General features: G+C 43.5%; 2 protein-coding genes across 4 annotated transcripts in view; one reads left to right on the forward strand and one right to left on the reverse strand.

Moving 5' to 3' along the window:
- ANXA10 (annexin A10) overlaps nucleotides 1-2,904 on the forward strand; it is a 55,949-nt gene extending 53,045 nt beyond the window's left edge. For all 3 annotated transcript variants that reach the window (XM_032470902.1, XM_032470904.1, XM_032470903.1), the window contains 2 exons: nucleotides 597-719; nucleotides 2,664-2,904. In XM_032470902.1, the coding sequence (XP_032326793.1) occupies nucleotides 597-719; nucleotides 2,664-2,732 (192 nt within the window). In that variant the 3' untranslated portion in view covers nucleotides 2,733-2,904. The remainder of the gene's footprint in view (nucleotides 1-596; nucleotides 720-2,663) is intronic.
- Nucleotides 2,905-5,124: 2,220 nt separating this feature from the next.
- Nucleotides 5,125-27,994, reverse strand: DDX60 (DExD/H-box helicase 60). Its single transcript, XM_032470832.1, is given in 14 exon segments — nucleotides 5,125-5,210; nucleotides 5,736-5,846; nucleotides 5,943-6,085; nucleotides 6,922-7,036; nucleotides 9,979-10,075; nucleotides 11,135-11,254; nucleotides 11,602-11,624; nucleotides 14,139-14,186; nucleotides 14,189-14,253; nucleotides 14,708-14,813; nucleotides 18,252-18,407; nucleotides 19,388-19,529; nucleotides 23,539-23,697; nucleotides 27,980-27,994. Coding segments are annotated over 14 exon segments (1,386 nt in total).
- Between the last annotated feature and the right edge of the window lie 5 nt (nucleotides 27,995-27,999).

Here is a 27,999-nt window from a genome sequence, read left to right on the forward strand (position 1 = left end):
AAACATTATGCTGTACACCAGAAATAGATGCAACACTGTAAACTGACTAGACCTCAATTAAAAAAAGAAAATTGTAAAAAAAAAAAAAACAGCTTCCGGTTCCTACCGGGTGTCACCTTCACTCCCTATGAACAGTTTGCACTTGTTTGTGAAGCCGTGTTCTTTCCAGAGCTGGTACATAGACACTGATTTTTCAGTGTTTGTGGTTAAATCAGCAAACATTTCAAGTACCCAGAATTCTTATTTGTACAATTTTCAACACTAAGCCGACTACAAAATCAATATGCAACAACTGCTGTCTCACTTACACATCAGTGTCCCTGTGACAGAGCTGGGACCCATCCCCAAAGTCACAGGAAGAATCTGCACCTAGAAGGAACACACATCAGATTCGCGTGTTGTAAGGCAGAGGCGAGGAGACCCTGGGAAGGCTGACAAGGCTGTGAGGGGGAGGTCCCTGCAGATGAGGCCAGCACCACAGCTCTGGCCCTGGACAAGGACAGGAGCAAAGGCCACAGGAAAGGGGATGGGCCAATTTTAGACAGATTACAGTATGGTTTCCTCACTGTCTTTCTTGCCTTTGCTGCGTCTCTTAGGACTTTGGTTTCCATAATAAAACCGTGATCAGGATTATAATCGCCAGAAGTGAAATAGACCTGATGACCATAAGGAAACGGTACAAAGAGAGATACGGGAAGTCCCTCTTTCATGATATCAAAGTAAGTCTCCTGCACGTGGTTTATTTTCACCTATGTCTGACCCTTTCTGAAACTGAAATAAGAGCTTTAACTTAAATACCGTCGTGTTGGACTCTATCAAGTATTCTGGTGGGGACTGCCTACGTTAGTGCATGACCAGGTGAAGAAATCCCTTCGCCCCAGTGACCAAACTTTGTCCTCTTCGACGTGTTTTAAGCAAAAGTCACCGATGCGGTCATGTGAATACTCACCCCCAATCTTGTAATGCTGCTTTACGAGCTAAATTCCAAGTGTGATCATCATCAGGCTGGACGGGCTCTGCAGCAGGACCACACTCACTGTGAAGGGGCTTCTGAGAGCAGCCCTCCTTCTTGCTGTCGCAGACACAGGGCAGCCACTCAGATCCCCCATATCAGTGGTTTATAGCAATTCTGCACACACCTTGAAGGGCAAAGAAGCAACAACTCAGAAGAAAACAGCCCAGTTTCCTCATTCTGGCACATCTAAACTTTGCCCTGGATTTTGACAAATTTAGGCAAAAAATGATCAGAAATATGGGGACCATCTATGTAATTCTGGGCACTCAACGGAAAACAAAAATGTTTGACCCCCTGTTCAAAAAAGTATGGAGACCTTCAAGACAGTCCCCATAGCACATGAAACCAGGCACGGGCCCTGGGACTGGACCTAAACTCACATTCTGCACGGAGCCAAGTCCGGTGACCCTGTCCACATTGTTTCCGTTAATTTTCACTTGCATAAAATGGCTTTTTAGTTTATTGAGAGAACCAGAAGAAACTCAATAACCCAAGGACCAAGAGAACACAAAACCCAGAACCCCCTGCAGGCCCTCAGGCAGCTGAAGTAGTTCCCAAGAGGAAGAAATGATGGAGCAGGGAAGAGAAGCGTAACTCCTTTGTCTCTGAGAAAACTCTCCTTACATCCACTTCAGACCCTTAACTTTCAGGGATGATAAACACTTCTCATTGAGAAATCCATGTCAGAACTCATTTTCTAAATGAATAAACTAGGTCTAATACATATACAGTGATTAACCACAGCCACCTCAAAATCTACTAATATTTACATGTAACTAATGCAACTTTACTATGTGCATTTAAAGCAGGGAATTGTAATTACACGGCTTTGTGTAAGAGAACATTAATATGATAGTTGAATTCTAACAAAGATAGGTTTTATAATTCCTTTTATGTATTACTATTATTTTTGGAAAAACTTACAGATTATAGAAAATCATAAAAAGACTAAAATTTCCCTAATTCTCCACCACAGATAACCTGTAATAAAATTTTGTTGTAGGTGTTTTCTGTCCTTTTAAAAATATATGTAAACATTAATATGTTTTACTACTTAAGAAATATTTGTATTAAATCATGGTATCCCACTGTGTAAGTTGTAAAGTACATAAACTACCCCCATATGTTACATATTTTTACTTTTTCACTACTATATATAATATTATGGTGTATGTTTTAGAGCATAAATCTCGTGCTTATAAGTAACTGATAACTACTTCCTTAGGCTAGATTCCTTGAAGTGGAATTACCACATTAAAGAGTATAAACATTTTTAAGCCATTTGAGGCATACTGTCCAATCTGCCCTCCAGACACCACACAGACTATAACAATAGTATCAGGACACCTCTTTCCAAAGTTGAGGAGAAAATTTAATTCTGCTGTTAAGTTATTCTTCTTACAAATACACATCAGAGTTTAATCAACTTTATATAAACCCATTCCACTGACCGCAACTCTCATTGTTTTCCAATAACCTCCACTGGAACTAGTTCTCAGGACACATTAAATCATTAGGTGAAAAAACACACAGTTTCTGAAACACTGACAGCCTGTGGTCTCTCACACTGCAGCCTGGAGGAATGATGTTTCTTTTTAAAGACACTATGACACCGTATTTCAAATGCATCATATTTTCTTCTTTTCAGAATTTCGCTTCTGGGCATTACGAGAAAGCTCTCCTAGCCCTCTGTGCTGGGGATGCCGAGGACTACTGAGCACAGGGAGGAGGATCCGGAGGACCACACTCCCACAGACACCAAAACGCAGACTGTGTGCCTGATCTGCACTGTTGGCAGCATTACAACAACACTATGGAATCATGTTTTCTTATCTTTAAAATTATTCTAAGCCAAAGAAAACCTATTGATAAAAATACATGAGACTGGATTTGCACATACTATCTAATCGTTAAACTGTATGTAATGGGATAATAAAAGGAATTATTGCATTGAAAAATGTTTTATTTAAATGGGAACCTTCAGTTTCCTATAACGACTGAGTCTTCTTACGGCGGTCCCAGCGTGCTGTGGGAGACCAAGGGGAACGCAGACACTTCAAGACTCAGCACAAATGCAGTAAAGCTAAGTGAACATCTAAAGCTCCTTTAAAGGAAAATAAAGACACAGAACAGAAAAGTACAGCCAGACATGTGCTCCTCAAGGTCAGGTGTGTAAGGGACTTAGATGTAAATCTAGGCGTGTGTGCACTTGTGGTGTGTGTGTGTGTCTGACAACCACTCTGGTAAAGGCAGCTTAACCTCCAGTTACTTCTTTTTTTGCGTTAGTGCCTAACCAGCCGCTGACCCCGGCCGTGTCAGAAAAGCCCTTGCACCTCGTTTTTCTCTTCATTCCTCAAGGTCAGCATCAAAGTGTCTTGGAAGTAGTATGTGCTTGTGCCATGGGCAGAGGTTGGCCCCTCCTGTGTCCTGTTGGTAAGTTAGGAGCAGCCAAGAAGAAACACTGGCCGAGGTCAGATCTGAGTGAGAACCCAGTTTAATGACACCATTTAGCTAGGAGTAAGAGCTAGGACAGAGACGGGAGAGCCCACAGCAGAGGACTCCCGGGACAAGCAGGGAAACACAGACGAGACCACAGGACAGCAGCAGTTAAGGAAGTCAAGGGACATGAGGACACACAGGCGAGCGATCCAGACAGACCAGTGATGCTGGTGGGTGCGCCCTACTCAACATGGAGCACTTTCAATGGCTTGTAGCCCAGTCCCTGTAGACCCGTTTCTACTGGTCTCAGGAAGGAAAACGTGCCCAGGTACCGGGTCTGGCTGGGGGAAGGTCGTGGGACACTGAGAAACATTTCAGAATAACCAGACTTCTGAAATTACCTTTGAGAGTTCAGCTCACTGCTACAGTGGATGATGTCACAGAATTGTAACTTGGGTTTCATTTCTGTCTAAAAAGATCATAGCATTTCAAGTTAAAAGGAGTCATCATTTGAGACGTTTATCATGGCTATCATACATGCTAAAGTTGTTGGATGAAAAATATCAGAATTCCGAATGAGAACTTAGATAATCAACTAAAACCTTTCCGCCAGGGGACATCTTTCTGTAAGTTGTTCGATACATGGTGAAATCTATCCTTTAGCTAAGTAGTACATTTTATTTCCTTGGTGCAGCATGAAAATCAAATCAGAAACAAATCCAGACTTAGGTAAGGAGAGACTTTACTCGAAAAGACCTCGCACTGAGTGGAGTTGTCTAGTGCAAGAGGGAAAACACACTGACTACGAGATCTGCAGGGTCGCCAAGGTGAGCCAGGAAAAGACCCTTGTTTTATGGGGATAGTACAAAAGGCTGGAATCAATCCAGTGTGGTGAGGGTGGGGGTGTGAGGTGTGACTGCACAGTTAACCTCCTAGTCACAGTGACCTGGGATTGGGCACCATCGGGGACAGGTGACCTGGAAAAGCCTCCAGGCAGCTTTCAGGAAGGGTCTAGGGTGGATTACAGTTCAGGGACCTGTGGGACAGACAGGAGAAGGCTGATTAAAGTCTGGTCAAGCGAGCAGGATCTTGCCCAGCTGGTCAGCAGGGGAAATCAGTTCAGCTAGTCTTTTATGAGACAGAGAACGGGAACTTGGAGGGTGTGTTGAGGGTGGTGACAGGTAACAAGGGGTCATTTGCAAATCTTATCTTAGTCCTACAGGAAAGGGTAGTCCTCTGCAGTGACCCATGTCCTAGGACATGAAGGGTGGGGTTCTGGCCACCTCTGCTTCCTAGGTGCATGGTGTGCAGTTAAGTGGGACATTGTCGGGGCCTTCCTTCTTTCCCAAGTTTTCTGTTTAATGCTTCACTTAGTTGCTTAAAGGCCAACACAACGCTGTCACCTTCATTGTTGCATAATTCACTGAGTGAAATCCTGGCCAAGACCAAGGGTTTGAATCACTACTGATGATACTTGTATTTAATGCAACACAGCTGGTTCTAAGAACTTCTAGCGCAGGAATGTTTACCTTAGAGGCTGAGTGACAAGTGCAAAATCTTGGATTAGATTAAATGTGTCTCCTGTATTTAACCTAGAGAAAAAAGACAGATAACACTTGAAGGAATAAATGTGTTTGGACGTGCTCTCAATCTACAGTTAATAGACACGATTAATGACCACAGAACTGCTGGCCTTCCCAGAGACTAAATAAAACCAGAGACAGAGAGATTTCAGGACACACCCCCACCCTTTGCATCCAGCACCTAAGCTCCACGTAGCCCTAAATCGACTGAACTAGTAAAGAGGCTCATCGTTTGGCTGAAAAAGTCCGATTTTTAGTCTCATATATAATAGCACATTATTATTACTCAGGTTATTCTCCATGTGTTAAAACTGTGCCAAACATGAGTGACGTCACTGAAAACAGCAGAGAAGGCAGGTCCAGGGGCCCATCCTTCCCCAGAAACATGAAAAAATCCAGTAAAAATTGTCAGAACCAACTTTGTCAGAGGGAAACAGTCCAAGGCTTAACTCAGGGGAACAGGTCAGAAAGGCCGGGAAGTGCTGGGACACCAGTACTCTCCGGCTTCCCATCCTCCAGCCAGACCCCTGTGAGCCACCAGTGCAGCTATGAAGTTGTTCCTGTTACTTTTCAAACTAAGGTGACATAACTCGTACTGTGTCTATTCTGTAATTCTGCCAAGTGTCAACCAGGCAGCTTTTCAACAGGACACAAATAATTTACACCTTTCAGAACAAGCTTGGCGGGAGCCTCACTCTCGTGGTCCGTGGTCAGCACAGCACACAGGTGAAAATGGTCGAAATGAATCCCACCATCCCTAACTGAACATACGTGCTTCTCCAAATCATTGTACCTCTCCCTGTAGAGCACTGGGAAGGAGAGCAAGGGTTCCAGTAGGTGGACGTACAGGGGCTGGGAGAACGTCAAGGGAAAAGGTAAAACTCCTATGAATGTGCCAAACCTACCAAGTCTCACTTTGTAAGACTGCTTCGGTAGTGCGTAGTCTCTGTGCACACCGGTGCGGGGACCAGCGGGTCTCTGAGAGGCAGCATTCTTTGCCATCGTACTGTCTGCTTGTCTCCAGCACCGTTTTACTGACTGTGGCCACCTCAGAATTAAGACTGCATATTATTTAGGCAGAACATGGAACTATTTCCTGTGACATCAAATATTTTAAACAGAGAAAATCACATGTTTCTTAAAGTTTGTACTGAAGGGAACAAGCCCCAGAGCTAGGCTGCCTCAGATCAAATCCCGGCCTCCTTACACGGCTGGGTCTCTTGGATGAATCACATAATCTCTCTGTGCCTCATTTTCCACATTTTAAAATGCAAATAATAATAATAGCATTAGAAACCCTATCTAAGAGCAGTAATGAGAATTGCCAATCGTAAGTGCTGTTGGCCATTTAAAATAAATTGATGTACATGAAGCACTTAGAACAGTGCCTGGTAAAGAGGAGTCTTCCCTGTAACTGTGACTGCTAGTGGGCAAAAATCCAGCCCAATTTAAAAATGATGTGGGGCTTCCAGCTAATTAGGCTTTACTGTCTTTCCGAACATCTCCAACGTGGGACAGTGTAAGAAGCGTCAAGGTCCACGGCAGAGTGTGGCATTTTACACCATTTTAATTTTATTTCTCAGTAGAGGACAAAGAAAAAGACACAAATCAATCAGTTCTGGCCAACAGTTTTCGAGAAATGGGGGAAATTCCTGCTCAACTGTAGACCTGGCTGGGGGCGTCCTTGGTTTCCCTTCAAGAGTGTGTCCCTGTTCAGCACCAGCAAGGCGGCCCAGAGACTCTGATCCTGATCCCTGAATCCAGAGATAAGCTAGTAAATCCACCAGGAAGTTATGAAACTCTCCAGAACCCATACAGAGAGTGTGACTTCCAAACATTCAAACTAGAACAGCCTTCTCTCCATGACTGGAAGCCAATGCCTACTCGGTGAGATGCTGGGGGTTGCTTATGGAGGCCGATAGAGCCAGGAAGGGACAGCGGATCATGACCAGAAGATGCTCCCAGACTTCCGCTCTGATCTCTCCAGCAAGACAGTGGAGAGACAGTGGAAAGACAAAGATCCCCATTAAAAATGGACAGAAGGTCTGAACAGACCTTTTTTCCAAAGGAGACACACAGATGGTCAACAGGCACATGGAAAGATGCTCACTATCACTCACTGTTGAGAAATGCACATCAGGACCACAGTGAGGTACCACTCACACCTGGTCAGAACGGCCATCATAAAGAAGACCACAAGTAACAAATGGTGGCGAGGATGTGGAAAGAAGGGAACCCACAATCCCTGTTGGTGGGAATATAAATCAGTGCAGCCACAGTGGAAAACAGTATGGAGGGTCCTCAAACAATTAAAATGAGAACTATCATATAATCCAGCAGTCCCACTCCTGGATGTTTATCCACAGAACACGAAAAAATACATGCACCCCCATGCTTCCTGCCACATTATGTACAACAGCCAAGAAATGAAGCAACCTAAGTGTCCACTGATGGGTGAGGGGGTAAAGACATGGTGGTGTGTATATACAGAATGCAATGTTATTCCACAAAAAAGCCACAGAAAAGAATGAAACCTTCCCATTTGTGATAACACGGATGGACCTCGAGGGTACTATGCTACATGGGATAAATCAGAGAAAGACAACGATCTCACTTACACGTGAATCTAAAAGCTTGACCTGTGAAAGAAAAGAGCTGAAAGATACAGAGAACACATAAGTAGTTGCAAAGGTGGAGGTGAGGTGGGAGAAACTGGTGAACTGTTTTTGTTGGTTTGTTTTAGTTTATATTTTAAGTTAATTTAAAAATACCAAATGACAATAAGACACAGAAGCCTGGAAGGTCACACATAGTTTCCTATTACCTCTAATCCATCAGTCCAAGTTTACATAAATACTGGCAAATTCAGGAAATAAAAAATCTTGACACAAATTTTCTTTAACTTCCATCAATAATTCCTCTTGGTCTTTCTCTCAAAAGTGTCTTTCAAATCTCTACAGTTCCTCCAAGTCTGCTCCCCACCACACCGGCATCACACTGCAGCTGCAACACCTCAGTACCCTCCCCACTCCCTGCCGCCCCTGCGTCCTTCACCTCACCACCAAGAGACGAGTCTCAAGGATGAACTAGATCAGGCCACGTTCCCAGTCAAATGTCTCCACCATCCTCCCACTGCACGTGGGACAAAATATAGACCCCTGAACCAGGCGATGCTGTCAGGGCAGCTCCCAGCCCCGCCTGCCTCACCACTCCCTCCACACACCAGACTTGGCTGTGCTCTTAGAGCACAACTTTCTACCCAGAAGGCCCATGTCTATTGCTCCCTAGGATTAAAATGCTCTTGCCCCCTTTCCTTTTCCACTTGTGGAGCCGGGCTCAATGTCACTGCCCTAGAAGACGTCTCTGACTCCTGCAGAGCGATCCTCTTGCTGCCCTGCCATTGTCACCACCAAGACCAGCTGCCCCTTCTCTCCAGGATGCACCCACGAGGGCTGCAGAGTCCCGTGTATGCTTAATGGTCCAACTCTGACTCTGACTCACCTCTGGGCCCCCCAGCACCCACTGTGCCTGGCACTGCGGACATACTCCTTAAATGCTGGCTAACAAATAAATGTCCTCTGACCAAATAAAGCAAATTGAACCAGGTTTAGGGAAAATTCTCAGATGATCTTTTCACAGATCAAGTTATGACACCTGGCAACAAACTGGGAAAGACTTCCCATCAGAGCCAGATCATTTTAAAAAAACATCCCGCTGCCCATCTGGCTTTGCCCAAGTCAGACAACATGCCCCTCCGCTGAGCAGTGACCTTTTGCTTCACACAGGTGACACTTTTCCCCGACTGCCAGAACAGACATGAGCCTTCAAAGCCCGTCAGCTCTGCCCTGACCTAAAACTGGGGAACCAGGTCCCCAGCGTCACACCATTTCAGAGTTCAGAGATAAGAGCAGAACTCAAGGGATTAGATCGCAAAGACAACGTTGTTGGGGTTTTTTTTTTTTTTTGAACATGAACATTCGAGGCTTCAAGATGCAGTTTATACAAACCAAGCAAAAATAAACACAATAAATCAGACTCAAACCAAAGAAAAGCATCACCGTGTTTGGTCACTCCAAGTTTACAACACTGAGAAAAGTTAAGTTAGACACAGGCTTATCACCATTTTCCACTTTAAATTGAAAATTCCTTGGAGCAAATGGGTCATTTTAAGTCCCTGGAAAAATATTCTTAAGGCTGCTATAAAAGTTTTCTAAAGACTAATTTGCCCTATTCTATATCCATTATTTTCCATTCCGCCCTTTCTGCCCAGGGAAACTTGACACACAGCGGCTCCTGCAAAGGGCTGCTCCGCCCTCTGGTTCCATCGGATCTGGCCAAAGGCGACTTTGGCAGGAGACCGGAAGAGAGGATGGGTCTTTCGGCCATGCTGTCCTCCTAACAGGCTACCATGAGCCCGGCAGGACCCAGGGCTCAGACCACTGCCTTCCCCAAGCAGCCAGTGCAGCCCCAGTCTCCCTGTGGGGCTCCGTGGTCGCCCCCCTGCTTGTCCTTCTAAGCCCCAGGCGGAGCTGCTCTCTCTGGATGACAGCATCCCCTGCACACCTGGGGAAAAGGCTGTTCTCAAGTTGTTCTATTTTGAGTGTCATTTGTTTTCTGTCGGGACCAGGACTGATGAAGTAACTTACGTAACTGACATCACTGTCGGAGCCCCGTATCTTTGCTGCAAGGGTCCAAGATTGGAGTTTGAAATCTCTGTCCAGGAAAATCTATGCCCTGGTGGTTAACTCTGCTCCAAGTCACCAAAGACAAGGGTCTGCAGACCCGGCGCCCTTCCCTGAGTCCAAACAGGAAAACGGAGCCAAAAGGCTGAGCGTGACTCACCCGGGAAGCCGGGGACCTCCAACCCCAACTCCCACCAATGATAAACGCCCTCAGGTGGCCAAATGAGGAACTCAACCTGGAGAAATCATACCCCACCCACCTCATCAAATATCACGTATCTGATCCTCTTCACCCACGCCTGGCGATGAGGAGCCAGCAGCAGGATTTCAAAGCAGGCAGGCACGGTGACAAGTACCTGAAATAAACCACGTGCAGACAGACGTGGTGAGCCCTCGGGGCTGGCAGACCCCATTCCAAGAACACAAAAGAGCTGTAGCTCCTGAAGGCACCTGCTGCTTCTGAGAATGCTGCAGGAAAGCTGTGACAGATTACTTTAAGCCCTGCGAAATTGCCGTTTTTATAGGTCAAATGGGTTACGCAGCTTGAATTCTTATTTACGAGCATTCAAAGTGATAACAACAGAGTTCATTGTTGCAGGTTTATTTCCTCAAAATCTGATTCTGAGGTACAGTTTAAATTGAAAAATGTTCATTGAAGACTAGCAGCTTTGGCAGCTGGGAGGGGGCCGGGCAGAGGGAGGAGCTGAGCTGCAGGACACACCTGGTGATGCTCTGGCCCCCAGCTCAGATCCTGGCACGAACGGTGGTTGCTGGGGACACTCCACGTTCAGCCAAGACAGCTGGTGTTTACTCCCTGCCCTGCTCAGCTCCAGGTGCAGGCTGTGGAGGTAGGACTGGGGGGACTGACACTGGTACCACGCTCCCTGCCCTCGGCAGCACAGCCCGGTCTCCCACGCAGCATTCTGTGGTCACGGTTTCCCTTTGTGTTTGGTCTTAACTGCCTGTCTATGAGTTCAATGAGGAGGACCACTACCTGTGACCTATTTCACGCCCTGCAGTCTATCCATGACACAGCATTTTTGAAATTACCGTAAGTATCCTACGTGTCGAGGCAGGTCAAGAAAAAGCTACTGTGCTTGGAAAGCAGTGTTTGTTAATTTGTATAACACTGGGTTTTTCAGACCATTCTAAATCTACTTTATAAGCCAAGATGATGCCAATGAACTACAACTGAAATCTACAGTCAAAATATAAGTGTCCCTGAGAAAGGTGAGCTGTTTCTCACTCTCTGGAATGAAACAATGTTAAATTTTCTCTAAAGCCATGACATCTTCTGTAAATTCAAGAAAATTATTTCTACAGGCCTTGCCAACATAGTGAATCTCTAGTGAGAGAGACTTCTAAGTACCATCACATAATTCAGTAACAGACGCACTAATTAATACGCATCCTACCTGAGAGTTGAGGGCGTCGTGTCGATAGTCCCTTGTGAACACCCCACACAGAGCTTCTCCACTGGGCAGATTTTTGTTAAAACAGTTCTGAACCGTGGCTGCCACTTGGTTCACAAGGGCCTGATTGATAAGGAAAGCCTTCCATTAATCACATAATAAAGTCCAGGTGAAACCTCAGAGAACCACATGGATTGTCTACAAACAAGCACTGTGGGGAGCGCAGGGAGGTCCACACCCCTCACAGCCTCTGCTCTGCGTCCACTAACCCATGTGCCACCTTCCTGCTGCTTGACTCACCTCACAGGAGTCTCAACCCAAATAAAATGGGAAAAAATGGTTTCATCAGAGGGAGAAATGGGAAACGCAGCCCACACATCAGACAAAGACAGCATAGAGAGAAGAGGTGAGTCTACTGGAGTGGGACGGCTGAGGGAGGGGTGGCCAGTGTGGCCTGGGGGTCCTTGTACCTTGGGGTCATCTCCCTGGACATCTATATTGCAAGGAGCAGAACACTGACCAGGCAGGTGGCCTCACCAGTGGAATCAGAGAGTGTGCACACCCACACACAGCTATTCCACAATTCATACCAAAAAAAAAAAAATTTCACCGTGACTAAAGTGTAAACTTTAAGACATAAGCATGAAGATACTAGAAAGTGAAGACTTTCATCTATTTGAGCACACATGGAAATGCTAAAGACACTGGTAGATCTGACTGTACAAAGACATCAATATATTATCATTAATATGACCACAATATAGCAAAAAGACAAAATGACAAAAGCATATCTGTTACAATTTATAGAGAAGAAGTAATACATTTACCACGCAAAATTCTGACAAATCAACAAAAAGACAAAAAGGAAAACAGGCAGATACACCTACAAGTGAACTGGTGAATAAAGAAATCCCACTGCCCAGAAAGCACATGTAAAGAGCCCCAAACCACCAGGGATCCAGAAACACACGCTTCATTATGAGACAGTAGTTTTCATTTATCAGAATGGAAAAACTTTTTAAAAGATCATAGGAACGCTGGGAAAAATAAGAGACAGTACATGTCCGCGTGCTGTCAGTGGGAATAACAATGGATGTAACTTTTAGAAGAGTAACTTGGCAACATGCGTGAAGCTGACTTCATCAATTCCAATTCCAGGAAGCTCAGTTTCTCTTCATATATTTTACTAATTTCCCTGCTTTCACAACTATGAAAATGAAAAAGCTGCATACAAAAATAAAGTACTATTTTCAACTAATTATGTTGTTCAATCGGGTTCAGACCCTGAGTACACGTCCCACAAGGCCACCTTTTCCTAGAAACTAAAACAGAGACTGAATTCATTTTAATCTGTAGAATTAGAGTTATCCCAACCAAATCTGCCTTTCTTAAGAGTAATCACATTAAAAACAAAGGGTCACAAATGAGGATATCTATACTTTTTGTAAACAAAACTTTCTCCTAAATGACAAAGATCAGACTTTTTGCTGTTTAAGTCCAACAGTAGGTGGTACCGGCCATAAAAAAAAAAAATGGCAAAACAATGTGGCCTGAGAAACAAGCCAGACACCAGTGCCCAAGAGCAGAGTGGACACAACCTGCCCGCCAGGGACAGAGGCGACCCTGAGTTCTTAGCCACACAACACTGCCCAGCAAAGAATGGTGCTTCCCTCCATACAAGCAAGATAATGAGGATCTCTAGATTTTTCTGAAAAAGACAAGACTTGAAATGCAACACAACTACATTTTTTTGACAGCATTCTCACTGATGCTTCTCACACACCCCCACCCCACACACACATGCACTTCTCCTTTTAGTTTGGAGCAGCAATTTAGGCTGATTACTTCCATTAAAGATGGAATCTTCAGTCAAGCTCTCTCTTGTCTGTAGCCTCATTCCTTACTCTCCTTAAAGGATGGAAGGGACAGAACACTCTTTCATCATCTACCTCGCAAAGCAAACATCAAGACGCCACAGAGAACGACAGCTTCTGGGTAGTGCTTCTGTCATGCGCTCTGTGAAGGAGGTTAATGAGGGGAAGGTGGAGGCAGAATCAGGAAGACACCCATCTAGGCCTTCTTGCGACACTTGATAGAAAAACCCTTACTCCAGACCACGGCCACAGAGCCAAGATCTTGTCAGCTCAGAAAACCTGTCACTGTGGAAAAATCCATTGACATAGGAAACCCCAACAACAAAGGTATGACTTGTTCCCAGCCCCAAAGAAAACTACAGTCCTCACTTAAAGAGGATAATTCAGTGGGTTGATTTTTCTACCCATATCTGCCAATATCAAGTCAAACCACTTGGAAGGATGTTAGGATTAGTCTAAAAAGTCCCTCATATTTTTTTGGATCTTGGTCGCTGTTTTCATCAGAGGGCTGGTGAGTGCTGTGTATGAGTGAGCTTACCAAGTGCACTTCTAGATTTTTCTGACGGTAAGTTTTGTCCACGTGAAGGAAAGGCTGAGCGGGGGATAGACCAGGATGAGAGGAAGACACGGGATGAGAAAGGGAGAAGGGTCCCTAACTCAGTCTCACTGACATACTGGCTGCAGCAGTGTCACCAGCCTCCTGTGACAGCCCCTCCAACCTGAGCACCATGGCGGTGAACCACTATACTTGTGACGAGCAGTCAACTGAGTGACGTGAAAGCTACTGAAACTGCTCAGAAGCCTTTGGCTTCAATATTTCTGAGGTCAAGGAACACACAGGTGTCAAACTGCAAGCTGTCTTTGCTTAAAAAAGCTTCTAACTTCTGTGGGGACAAATGCCATTATCCATGCACTTCCTCCTGAGAGAGCCGCGTGCCATGGACACGTGACCATCAGCAACCAAGGGGGCTCGTCCTTCACCTGCCTCACTGACATACCTTTAAACATCTAGTACACTGTTATTAATCAAGAAGTATAACTCTTGGCTCATAACACGACAACTTTTCATTATAAAATAACAGGAAGAGAGTGACACTGATCTTAATTTATTTCACCAGAGTTGCAGCACTGACCATTGAACTGACACTCTGTCCTGTCGTAGTCGTCACTGAGGGGTCTGCAGGATGCCAGTGCACGAGTTCATCAAATTCCTTCTGTCTGACCAGCAAAGCTACAGCAGGGTCATCACTATGAGATGAAAGGAATTACACGCTTATTTTAAACCACATGCCTCCAAACACAGCACAGATTTCATCTTTTTAACAATTTATTTTTAAAAATCACAGCCACCTTTCCTTTTGGTCATAGAATGTGGGTGGTAGGCTCCAAAGAGCAGTTCATTAGGGATTTAAGAACCCAGACTCCACTGTGTGTCTCTAACAGTGAGGTCAACATCAACAAATATTCATCGATTCATTCATTAATTAAAAACACACAGGTGGAATGATTTTACTCTAAGATTAAAACCATGTTGATTTTAACCTAGTTATGATCAAAAAAGCTTTGATATTAAACTCATGTGTTACAAACACATTACATCTAACATACCCTATTTATAAATAATGTCACATTTCATAGAGTCTTTAATGAGTAATTCATTCATTCCACCCAGGTATTTACTGAGGCTCTTTGAGCCCCATACCTCACCAGGAAAGGCAAATCTTTCAAAATGTCTCCAACAAACTTATCAACCACCTGGCATGACACTGGAATAAAACCCAAATTAGGCATCTTATCCTTGAAGGTATCTATACACAGGTAAAAAATTAAGACAAGGTCAAATGTGAAACTTTCATGCAGACATATTATACATCATTTTCTAAAATTTCACATTGAAGAAACATTTTTCATTGATCCTATTTACACTGATCAATTCCTGCCCATCCCATAAAGCTACTTCCCACATTAAAACACTCTGGAACACCGCAGTGGATGAGAAGGGCAGCACTCAGGCAGGTAGGTAGGTAGGTGGATGGACAGATAGAAAAACACCTGTTTCCTATTTTCAAATGTTTATTTCTTTTCTTATTTCCTATTATGGGACAAGGAATTTGAACATGGAAGTCTCACTCAGAAATCTCTTACATTGTACTTTCACGAACATAAAATGAAAAGGCAGTAGGGGAAGATACAGATGTCAGTGAAGTTACTGGGTTTCACTGGCGTCTTCCCTTACATCCTTCTGAATATTACAAACACGGATAAACACACACACACTAGTGTTCACACATGTCACATGCACACTGTATATATGACAGCTAGCTAATGAATGTCTTTTTATCCAGTATCTAGCTCCTAATTCCAGGTAGGCTGCCCATTACTCCCCTGATGCTCACTGTTCCGGTGTCTGCCTGATACCTTCCTATGAGCCCTACAACTCCACCTGGGCATCTTCCTCTTACAGCCGTGGATGCTGCCAGCGTCCTAAGGATTTCATGCCCCAAAGACTGGATGGAAGTTGCAGGGTAAATACCCTGGCTATCTTGCTCTTTGGGTGAGATATCTCCCAAGTGGTTTGCACACCATTCGAAAATTCCTAGTATAACTTACCTGCAGTTGCCCACATGGAAACCTACTCGTTAACACCCTGCATGGACTGTGTTTTCTCCCTGATGTTACCTAACACTCCGGTATTTGACTTTCCCGGGTCAACCACCTCCTCGAACTCAAGAGTCTTTGTCTGGGGGACTCATCCTGACATAAGGGCAGAGGATATATACTCCTCCCCTGTCCTCAGAAAACCATACTTGTAACTACATCCTGAATTCCCCTTAGCTTTCCTTCACATTCCTTCTGGGGTCATTTTATTCTCCCTGAAATTCATGATGCATAAATTATCTTCAGCCGTGACAGGATGATAGATAAATCTCTGTTTGTACTTTTGAAAATGTCCACATTACTCCTTCATTCTTAAATTACACGTTAAGAATTACATATAATTTCATTAAGTTCTGATTTCTATCACTATTACTGGGAAAGTCTATTATCAGACTAATTTTTTCCTTTGTAAGTAACTCTGATTCTTTTAAGATACTTACATTTACATTCTATGATTCTGTTGCATTGTGTCTAGCATGGGTATTTTTCTGAATGTGCATATGCAGGTATTAACTGACCCACTTGGGACCCACCGTACGCCCTCGATGTGCACCTTCTTGTCTTTCATCATCCAGGCAAGTGCCCTGCCATCATCTCTTCAAATACTGCCTGTTCCACCTTGGCTCATTTTCTGCTTCTGAATCTCCAAATGAATAAAAGGTTACATATCTTCATGCTATCTTCCATGTCTTTTATTTCTTGTTTTATCTTTTTTATTTGAAATTACAGCTTCATTGAGGTTAAACTGACAAATATCACATATCTAAAGTGTACAATTTGATGTTTTGACATATGCATATATTTATGAAACCTTTGCCACAATCAAGAAAACAAATACAAACATTATCCTCAAAGGGTTTCTTGTGTGTCTTTGTAATCTCTCTCTTCCCTCCTTTCCTGACATCTAGACCCTGTCCAGAAATAAACCACTGATATGATTTCTGTAACTACAGATTAATTTGCATTTTCAAGAACTTTATATAAATGGAATAATCTATTCTCTGGCTTCTTCCGCTCAGCATTATTATTTAGAAATTCACTCATGTAGTTATTAGGTCTGTATTCACTCCTTTTCATTGTTGTTATATTCCATTGCATGGTTATAGAAACATGATTCCAAGCTGATAATGTCTATCACAAAGAAAGCCACCATAAACAGTCATGCACAAGTCTTTGGACAAAATGTTTCCATTTCTATTAGGTAAAAGCCTAGTACTGTGTTATTCTGCATTCCACTAGTAGTGCTGCTTCACAGCTTGCCAACACTTGCTATGGTCAATCTTTTAGCTTAAGTGATTCTACTTTTAATATTTTCTCCTTTTGTCAATTTGATTACTACGTGCCTTGGTGTGCTCCTCTTTGGGCTGATCCTGTGTGGAACTCTCTGCACTTCCTGGACTTGGGTGACTGTTTCCTTTCCCAAGTTGGGGACGTTTTCAGTTGTTATCTCTTCAAAAATTTTCTCAGGTCCTTCCTCCCTCTCTTCTCTTTCCGGGACCCCTGTCATGCGAATATCAGTGTGCTTCATTCCATGAAGACATGGAAGACATACATATATTTTATAATTTTTAATCTCTATTTCCTTTGTTTGTTTTGGTTATTTTCAAATGTTTTCCAGCTTTATTGGGCTATAACTGACATATAACATTGTGTAAATTTAAGGCATACACTGTGTCATCTCTACTTGTACGTGTAATTCTTGTGACCTATCCCTAGTTCACAAACTCTCTCTTTGGCAAAATCCCGTCAGCTTCAAACCTATCCACTGACAGTATTTTCATTTCCACAACTTCGGCTACTTTACGAAGTGAATGAAATGTTTTGTATCATGTTGTTATTTTCTTACGTTTCAAATTTCCTATTTTATTTCTTTAGACATCTTTAAACACACATATAGTACATTCTACTTTGGATGATTACAAATCCTGAAGGACTTGAAGAGTTCCATTTCTGTAACTTCCTGTTTCTCTTGGGACTTATTTCTTCTGCTGTTTTATAAATTTTTGTTTACACTCATATCTGACAGAGAATCCTGTAAAACCAGGGTTTATCATGTTGCTCTATGGAGAATGTGCCAGGTCCCTTTGATCACTTTAAGGTTATTTTCTGGCTTAGCAGTCCTCCTGACCCTGATAAGAGAGTAAACCGAAACCCAGATTCCTGGGAGAGCAGACCTATAATTAGAAATTCTCAGAGTGACCTGCAGATCTGTCTCTTCCCTCATTTGTTGGCTCCTGAGATTTCCCTCCTATTGTTTTGAGCTCAGTTATGATTTTATAAAAAGATGTTTGGTGTCTTTTATCCAGCATTTCACTTACTAACACTTCCATACTGACAGAAATGGAAATCACATGTATTTCGCTTTTTTAAAAATTGACAACAACATTAGTTACAAGCAAAACATAAAACTTCAAAATTACAAAGTATTATTGCCCCAAGGATAAGACAATGTACGTAATTTATTGTGAAAATGCACAGCACCAGGAAAATACTTACACCTGCAACATTTAGTTAGCAACGTTCAAATGTTTCAAAACATTTTCAGAGGGATGAGGCTTTTCTTTCAAATTAAGTTAGAGATTTCTTACCTTTGATCAGTGATGGAGCCTTTCTAAGAAAAGGAAGTTTTGTTGTTCTCAGAGGAAATGGCTTTCCAACATCAAACTTTCAGACCAACTTTGATACGGTATCCCGGAGATGTTCATAATCCTTCATAATGACATTTCCCAAATTCAAACGGAGGCCTATGTAAGAGTCAAAGTGGTAAGAACTAAAAGTCATTCACACATACACAGACACACTTATTCTGACCAAAGTCACAGAGCTCTGAAATACTTGTCAAACAGTGACATTTTCAGTGAGTGCCACACTGAACCTAAAGGAAAATGATCCCTAGTGTTGCCTGTGAGACTGCAGACCTTAAAATTTATCTTGTTTCCCTATTTGATAACTAAGTATTTAAAATTATAACTATCTTAACTAACAATAACAGATGGTGAACACCTATCTTCAAGGTAGTAAGAAATGTTATGTCACACATAGCTTTACAATCAATAAAACAGAACAAAAACTATGATTTTTCAGACATTAGAATGTTTGTGGAGAATTGCTAAATGTATCTGAAGCTAACTCATTCCAATGTTTGCACTATGTAGGAACCAAAACTTGGTGGTCAAAGAAGCTTCAATAATGCCCAATTATATTTCTCTTAAAATGTGTCATTTTTCTTCCACTATTAATAAACAGAAAATTTATTCTCATAAAATGATTCAAAGAAAGGAAAATTAATTACCTATAACAAACACACACACACACACACACATATATATATGTATATATATCAGCTTTATCTTTGGAAAAAATTTAAAATTCCCTAAATATCTGATAGTAGTAGGATGATTACATTAAATGTTATGAAAAAATGTTATGCATGTATTTAAATGGAAAATTCAACTGTTAATATTACCTAGAAATGCCAATTTCCCAAACGTATTTTTGTAACAACACTTGTAGAGTAATATTAAGTTAAAAATGTTTTAAAATACAACATTCACTCTGATTGCAACTAAGTAAAACTTATACACATATATAAACAAACAGTGGAAAGACAATGACTGCTATGTTATATGTTGAAAGTATAGAAAAATGATTTTGAAGTTTTAAATCCTTTATAAGGTCTACCTCTGGATAACAGTATAATTATTATAATATACTAAGGTGATACCTTGAACATTTTCTTCTTCATAGTAAAATGCTGTATTTTTCAACAAAAGCTCATCACTTAAGTTGGAAAGGTGAGTTAAATTCAGATTTCAAAATTCAAAAACATTTATATTACTTAGAATGAAACAGTCACACCAATTTTTCTGAAAATTGGAAATAAAACCAAATTATTGACAATTTCTACGTTAGCAATAAACTCTAACATGATCTCAAACACGCCAATTATCCAACTGAAAGGTAAGGTAGACAGGCTCCTCCCTTTTTTACTGATGTGAGCCCTTCTGAGCTGGTTAATGATGAGTGTTTATACCTTGCAAGATTAAAGCTAAAATAAAATCAAACTGAACAAAAAATGAATTCATAGTTCTGTATTCTGAATCACAGAAATCTGTATTTCATGCTTAATACATTTTTTTCTCCTACTGTAACCCACAGATCCAAGACTACCGAAATACTGCTTTCAAATGTGCATCTGTTCTTTACTTAGGCTTTAATGTTTTCCATTTTATTTCCAGGTCAAAAGAGCATTAAAGAAAAAGAAGCATTTGCTCATTCGGGGATCTAGAAGATGCTGAAACCTTCAAACTCAAAGATTCTCATTAGCTTACATCATTGTGCAGCCACCAAGTTAACAAAAGTGCATCTATGTCCCCGCCAGTCACAGGCAGGATGTCTCCCTGAGCATGCTTAGCACACAGCAAGGCAGATACGAGTTCAGTAACTTCAGTGAGTGAGTGGAGCCATCCTTTCATCAGTGTTAGAGTCTGGAGAGTTAGGTTCAGAGGGGGAAAAAGCAGGCTCTCTGCCCCACACTCCCTCACTGATAAAACACTCAGGCTCTCCTGTCATCTGGATCGATGTGGAACTGAATCCAGAGTAACCCAACAGAAGTGTAACACAGGCAAGCTGCAAATGTTAGTATAAATCTTCTGGATGTCACATTAAAAAAGAAACAAGCTGAAATTCATTTTCTTTCATTCAACCCAACACATCCAAAATATTATCATTTCAATGCGTAATCAATATAAAAATATTAACAGAACAGCTTACATGTTTCTCACACTAAGTTTTTGAAATATGGTGTCTTTTAGACTTATCCACGTCTCAAGTGCCCACTGTCCACTTGGGGCTGCTGGCTACTGCGCTGGGCAGCTCAGCTCCAACCAGGTAACTCAAGATGGCTGCCCATGGTTCCTGATTAAACCATACATATCAAAGAAGCAGGGACCTCTCACCTTGACTGTAGTTTTTTCTACAAATAAAACACTGAGGAGATTTCCTTAAAGCCATAGAGCAGTGATTCTCAAACTGCAGCATAAGCCTTGCCTGGAAAGGTTATTAAATACGACAGATTGCTGGGCACCATCCACAGAGATTGATCCCTGTGGGTCTAGGTGGACCCAGGAATCTGCATTTCTATCAAGGTCCCAGGTGATGCTGATACCATTTGCCAGGGGACCTCACTTTGGGAACCACGCACATGAGGTCTGTCTCCACCCCCAGGCCACAGATTCTTCCCCATCACACCACTGAGTCAACAGTAATGTGTGAGAACAGGACACCAGAAGTCCCCCACGTTACTCACTCCATCCGACAGGCACCGCAGGTGGTCTCTAACTGTGAAGACTGGAGCAAACACGAAACACCCCCTGCAGTTTGCTGAGCTGCTCAGTTTCTGCCAGAGGCCTCAGAATGTACCATTTACTGCCAAAATGTCTTAGGCTCCCTGAAGTTACGCTTCCAGGTGCCGGTGCTACCCACGTGAAGCTCAGAGAAGGGGGAGACCAGAGGAGGGCTGAGGGGTCATCAGCCACTCCCAACATGGGAGAGCAGAGGGCGGGGGGTGGCACAGGCTTGAGATGAAGCTGGACCTCAACATGGTCATTTGTTTGCTGCACTAAGGGGCCACTTGGCCTTCCTGAGCCCAGGTTTTCATTCATAAAATGAGGACATATGAGGAGTGTTGTCTGAATGAGGTAACAGAGGTCAAGGACACACTTCACACAGGCACGGAATAAACAGTGCTCTTCCCACACATCTGGCCATCCACGCCACCCTAGCTAAAGAACGATGTTTTCTACCAGCCAAGACCACTGAGCATGTCCTGCAGGGTTACCCAAGAGCATCCTATCATTTAGAAAGACTCTGTACTATTCTTTTCATTTAATGCACACTGTGCATTAAAAAATTGTTTATGAAACTCGGATATGTGAAAATTGCACATACAGAGCACTCCTTTGCATCTGTAAATCAATATCACAAATAATATATACATACCATTCAGTAGTAGTACATGTAATTAAACCTACACAAAGTTGGCAAAAATTAAGTATTTCTCGAAAGTAAATTTACAACAAAACTCAAAGCACAACACTGTTGATGCTATATCGTATTATTTCAGTATCTGACGTACAGTATCCCTAGGCTCAGTGTATTGCCCTGGCATGACTTACACTAAGATACCTAAAGTAAATTAAATAGGAGCTAAAGACAGAATCTCCATCCCTTTAGTGAACCACAGTTTGCCTCTTCCTGATGGAATACCAAAAATGCTGAGGGAAGAGTTCTCCAGTGGGCTCTGGGACACAGGAATGTACTTTCACTGGACACCAGCAGAAGCACATGATCCTGTGTCCCCTGGGAGCGCTCACGGCTGCAGACCCAGGCCCACCCCTCTGCACCTGGACTAGAAGTGCTGCCCGCACATGCCAAAAGCTGCCACAGCAGACATCCCAGAGGCACCACCAGTGAAACCAGCCCAAACCGACAGACTCGGGTTTCCTGACTTCTTTATTTCTTAGGAGAAGCCATCCTTCTCAGACTGAGTGGAGTCTTCTCATTATCAGGTAATAAAGCATCCTGCAGTTCCTCCTTAACAATAATTTAAAAAATTCAGTATCTGTCTCTCCTGCAAAACATGGCTCTATGACAGCGCTGCGGGTGGGGGGACTAGGTTCTCAGTTTCCTCCCTGGGACTCACACAATGAGTGTGCGGTGGGTCAACACCTGTGGACTGGCTTCCTAACTGACTGGTTTTAAAGTATTCTCCCTGAGCACTTGGACTCTAAGTGTCAAGATCCGTAAAAAAGGTCTGCTAATCCCATTTCTGGGCATGGAGTCCCCAGATCAAAGGGAAACACTCACACACGAAGAACCCGGTAGTAGCAGCACCTATAACACAACAAACGCCCTCTTCACTCCCAGACCACGCTGTGCCCATCGAAAACAGCCAATAGCCATCACAGAACAAGCTAACCCAGAGTGAGGGAGAAACTGGGGAAACACGTGGAAAGAAAAAGGAATAGACCATACATTATATATATCTTCACCTATAACTATGTGTAGTCCCAACGTTAGAAGCAATTACACATAACAGAGAAAAAGCATTTACACCAAAAAGAATAAACCGAAATATCAACAGTGATCAGCACTGATTTGTGTGGGCTTCTGGGTAAGGCTTTCTTTTGCTGTTTTTTTAAGTCAACGTGTTTTTCCCTAAATATCCTCAATAATGGACGAAAATAATAAGCAATCAGACTGCTTTCCTCAATGGCTCTCAAGAACAGAACACGACGGTCACTGTTCTCTCCCGGTTGACATCACAAAACCCTGGTTTTTGTTTTTTCTTTTTTTCTTTCTTTTTTTTTTTTTTTTTTTTTGAGTGAAAGAAGATTTATTCCGAGACGCACACTCCAGGGACATAAAATGAGGGAAAGGTCACGGGTGGGGGTTCAGGCTGAAGCAGCAGCAGCAGACGCCCCCGCAGACAGGCGGGCTGCGCAGCGCAGAGGAGACAGCGCCACGAGCCCTGACCCTGGCCCCGGCCCTGGGCCTGGCCTGACCTGACCCCACCCCCCGACCCCGGCCCCAGCTCTGACCCTGGGCCTGACCCCAACCCTGACTCCGATCCCGATCCCGGCCCTGACCCCCGCCCCAGCCCTGACCCTGGGCCTGACCCGACCCCGGCCCTGACGCAGGCGGAGCAGAAGAGACGGTCCCCTCAGACTGGAGACGTCGCGCGGCCGGTCCTACCGCAAACACAGCTGCTGGAGTTCGGAAGGGACTGACCAGGCCACTGACCCTTTCAGGCGCCCGTGCTGATGTGGCTCCCACACACCAGAGACAAGGCCCCCTGGCCGAGCGTCCACTCACCATCTGTGAGGCGGTCTGAATGCCCTCGGTCCAGCGGGAAGCCACGACTCTGGCGTGGGCTCTCTGGGGAAGAGGCGCGCGGAGCAGGAGAACCGCAGCGAGACAGCGCAGCCTGCACACTTCCTCCGCCTGCCCCAGGGCCCGGCCGCGGCGCTCCCCCTGCACGAGCCCCAGAGCGCGTCAGGGACTGGCGGCCGCACGTCGCCTCGCAACTCTGCGTGGGGCTGCGTGGGGCTGCGTGGGGCTGCGTGACCCTGCGTGAGGCTGAAGGACGCGCTGCAGGACGCTGCGTGAGCCTGCGTGAGGCTGAAGGACGCTGCGTGAGGCTGCGTGACCCTGTGTGACGCTGCGCGACGCCCGGGCAGCCCACTAGCTGCTCCCCGCGTGCGGGCGGCCGTCACGCACTGACACCTCGGTTCTGAGCAGGCCGGTCTCCCCACGTCCCGGGGGCGGGCTGTCCTGGTGACGCGCGGCTGCCGAGCGGCGCGGGCTCAGGAGTCAGGACCCCTGACCCTCCCTGGAGGCTGTCCGCTCACCCGGCCTCGTGTGTACAGCTGGCGCTGAACGCGGCGCGGCTGGGAAGGCGTCCCCGGCGGGGAGCAGGAAAGGAGGGGGCGGATGTAACCTGGCCACCTCCCGTGCCCGCGGGTGTCGCGGCCCCAGACGCAGAGGGTGCAGCGCCTCCCCGGAGCCAAACGGGCCTAAGGATGAGCCGCTCCAGAGAGACACTGGGTGTAGGTCACTTGGGTGGTCACCTGAGATGACCCGCTTAGCCCCGTGGGGATGCGCTACCAGGACACGACTCACACAAAGGACGCAAGAGAAGCACGGTGAGCCCCGCTCATTTATGAAACTGCGGAAGAAAGAGACAAAACTTCGTTTTTTCTTAGAATTTTCCACGGCAGCAGGGGGACCCGTGTGTGAGCGCGTGTGCGCAGCGCAGGGACGGCTGCTCAGCGGGACAGCGAAGCCGCGCGGCCCCCGTCAGCCGGGGAAGGCTCGGCCCTTCCGTGTCTCCCCGGCGAGGATGGGAGGCAGGACTGCCCCTTCCAGGGCCGTGTGGGCCAGCGGAACCGGGACGAGACAGCCCTGGGTTCACGCCACACGGCATTTAACACTTCGTTTGAGGACTGCTCCCCGGACCCTCTGAACCTCAGCATGCCCATCCGTGAAATAAGAATGACAGCGCCCCCTAAAATGCTACTGTGAGGATTTAAGGGCAGAAGGGGTGTGAGGAGCCCCGAACCTCGGAAGGTAGCCCGCTCTCACCAGTGCCAGCTCCTTTCTTCCTGGGAGGACTGGACAGATTTGACTAGACGTGGACTAAGGGAAACGTGCAGAGTAAAACACCAAATCGTGTCACAGCACAATCGATGAGTCTTAGAAACAAATTCTATCGCCTCCCCCACCCCTTGTTTGGAAGTTCATATAAATTAGAGAAATAAAGTCAATCAAATGAATTGGGGAAATGACAATCAATAAAATTTCAAACACAGAGAGCCATGGTGTTGTATTTCACAGTAAAATAATGATCGCACCTGTTGGGTGTTAGTTTTCTGAGCAGCGGGAGTCTGCGACCTGTTCTCTAAGACATTGTGTACAAACTCAAGAACAACGAGCGTGAAGTGACACAAAGAACTCGTCAAATGTCACACTCTTCCGGCCACAGCTGCTTAAGCAGAGAAATCGTTTCACATGCCTGTCACAGAAAGAAATTGTAAAATGTCGTGATGTTCAGAAAAACATTTTCAATCATAAGTGATCTCACTGGAAGAAATACAGAGAACACATTTGATGACACAAAACTATAACTATTCCTATCTAAAACAATAAAATTTACAATGAGAAAATAGTAACTATTTCAGTGAAATTGTTAAAAGCTTCAATATGTAAGAAGTTCCTATAAATCAATAAGAAAACATCTAAGCCTTTAATATGAGCAGGTAATTCACCAAAGAAATACAAGTAATAATAAAAATGTTAACCTCTTAAGTAACAAAAAGAACAATTAGCATATTTTTACTTCCAAAGTTGCAAAGTATATCTTAATGATAATAGCACTGGAATCATATGACATATCATTTCTCTTATACTTTATTAATAAGAATATAAATAGGAACAGAGTTACTGCAAAGCTATTTAGCAAAACATAAGATTATCATTAAATATGTTGATACTTTTGATTGACTACTCAAGTTCTAGGTACCTAGGTTAGGTAAATACCACAAAATGTGTACCAAGATTTATGCATCAAAATGTTTGTCACAGAGTTCTTTTTTTTTTTATTGAAGTACAGTCAGTTACAATGTGTCAATTTCTGGTGTACAGTACAATGTCCCAGTTACGCACATACATACATATATTTGTAATAGTGGAGTTCTTTGTTAAAGCAAATTTTCAAACAATTTAAATGTTGGGCATTAGAGAAATATTATGCACCCAGTAAAAATAAAATTTATGAGGAATTTTTTGATAATCAGAAAAAGTGATCTATTAAAGTCTGTTGCTAATATGTTTCTCAATTTTGTCTTTAAAAAGGACAGTGCAAAAGTAAGTGAAATTCAGATAATGTCTGAGCTTAGTTACTACTGTTACCCTGACACTAACTTCCTGGCTGGACAGGTGCACGTGGTCACACCAGGTGCTAACATGAAGGGAGGCTGGGGGAGGGGTGCGTGGGGGCTCTGTACAACTTTTGCATCTTTTTTATAATTAAACAGTTCAAGTCAAGAGTTTTTAAAAAAGTTTCAGTACCTCATCCATCATATTTTCCCATTTAAAATTTCCAAAAAGATGTCCCAATGCTGAAACTCTACATTCTTCCAATTTCTTAATCAGGGTCTTATAAGCATTCTCAATGTTTTTCTTACTGTGTAAAAGATAGGCAAGTCACATAAACTCCTAAATAAAATACCGCGTTACTTTCCAACTATAGATAATCATCTATTAAAGATATAGTTCTTACAATATATTTGTAAGTAAAAAAAAGTACATTAAAGTAAATATACATCATCAACAGTGCTTTTCAAGTCTTCCAAACAGCACTATTCTGTCTTTGCCGAATTAATTTTTGTCTGGGAATTTGGTCCATTTTATTTTTTTAACAGCTTTATGAGGGTATAATTAACATAACAAAAAATTTGCTCACTTTAAGGGTACAAATCAATGGCTTTTGGTAAATTTACAGAGTTGCACAATCATCACCACAATGTAATTTTAGAACATTTTCAACATCTCAAAAAGAAACACTGTACTCGTGTAATGCACTGTATCTTACTGGGAATAATTTCAAACATACACACAGAGAAAAGCATAACACTCCGCCCTCCCCTGTAACTACCATTATCAACACACACGGAGTCTTCCATCTGCATTTCACATGGTCCTGAGAATGAAACTGAAGGATCCCCTCCAGGGTGAGAGTTCAGTAAATTAGGAAATAAATCTCTCCATTTAAAAAAAAGTTTTTCTGAAGGATAGATGGGAAGGAAGTTTGTAGGGACATTTCAAACTCAGATTCAGAAATCACTCTCACAGAATAAAGAGGGGTGAGTGGATTACGGGACCTCCTCTCAATACAGAAACAAGTCCCAGGGCTGTTTCTGCTCACAGGGGGCAACTCGAGTTGGAAATGGTTTAATGATTGGAGTTCTAATGAAAGCAAAATAAACTATCTTACACTTCGTGACAACCATCCGGATGTCCCCAATACCATGAGGGGTGTGACTCTAAACTTGAAAAGTGAAAAGTGTTAACTGAGTCAAAAATCATTCTGATGAAATAGAGTCATCCTCACATTCTAAATTCATTGTAAGCAGTGAAAATTAAACAGAAACTGGATTTATTTATAAAACTGGTGAGCATTTTTGACTCCCAAAAGTTCAGTACAGTAATCAGCAATTATACCGATACAGCAAAACAGTAAGATCACGGAATTAAAATTCTCAATACTTTGAAAACTCTATTAATGATTTAATATTAAGAAATAAACATACTTTGTTTCTTTTCCTTCCTCCTCAACTCTCTCCATGGTTTTCTCATGAAAAGCTGCCGGGTTAACCATCATTTCACTCATCTGTGGCTGCAGAACCCCACACTGTGGGGGAGCGTATGTGGGCAGGGGGGTCAGAGGCCTCTCCTCAGACCCACTGTGTGTTGACAGAGAGCAGACTACTCACCTGTGACCCTGACCCTCCCTCACGGGGCTGCTGCAAACGGTAAATAAAATGATTCTGGAAGGACCACGCTAACTCCTGTCATGGCCACACGTGCCTCAAAAAGGGCTGCATTTGTACAGTTATAATCAGCATTATTGTTACTTTTCTATACCTCTCTGTATGACTGATGATAATTCCCAGAGAAGAGACAGAAATAGGACTGAGTTAAATAATTTGGAAAATTCTGTGACATTCTAGAAGCCTGTCTCTGAGATGCAAATTACCTTCTGGAAAAACATCGGTA

Source organism: Camelus ferus, chromosome 31 (assembly GCF_009834535.1).
Source record: "Camelus ferus isolate YT-003-E chromosome 31, BCGSAC_Cfer_1.0, whole genome shotgun sequence".
In the NCBI taxonomy this organism is placed as follows: Eukaryota; Metazoa; Chordata; class Mammalia; order Artiodactyla; family Camelidae; genus Camelus; species Camelus ferus.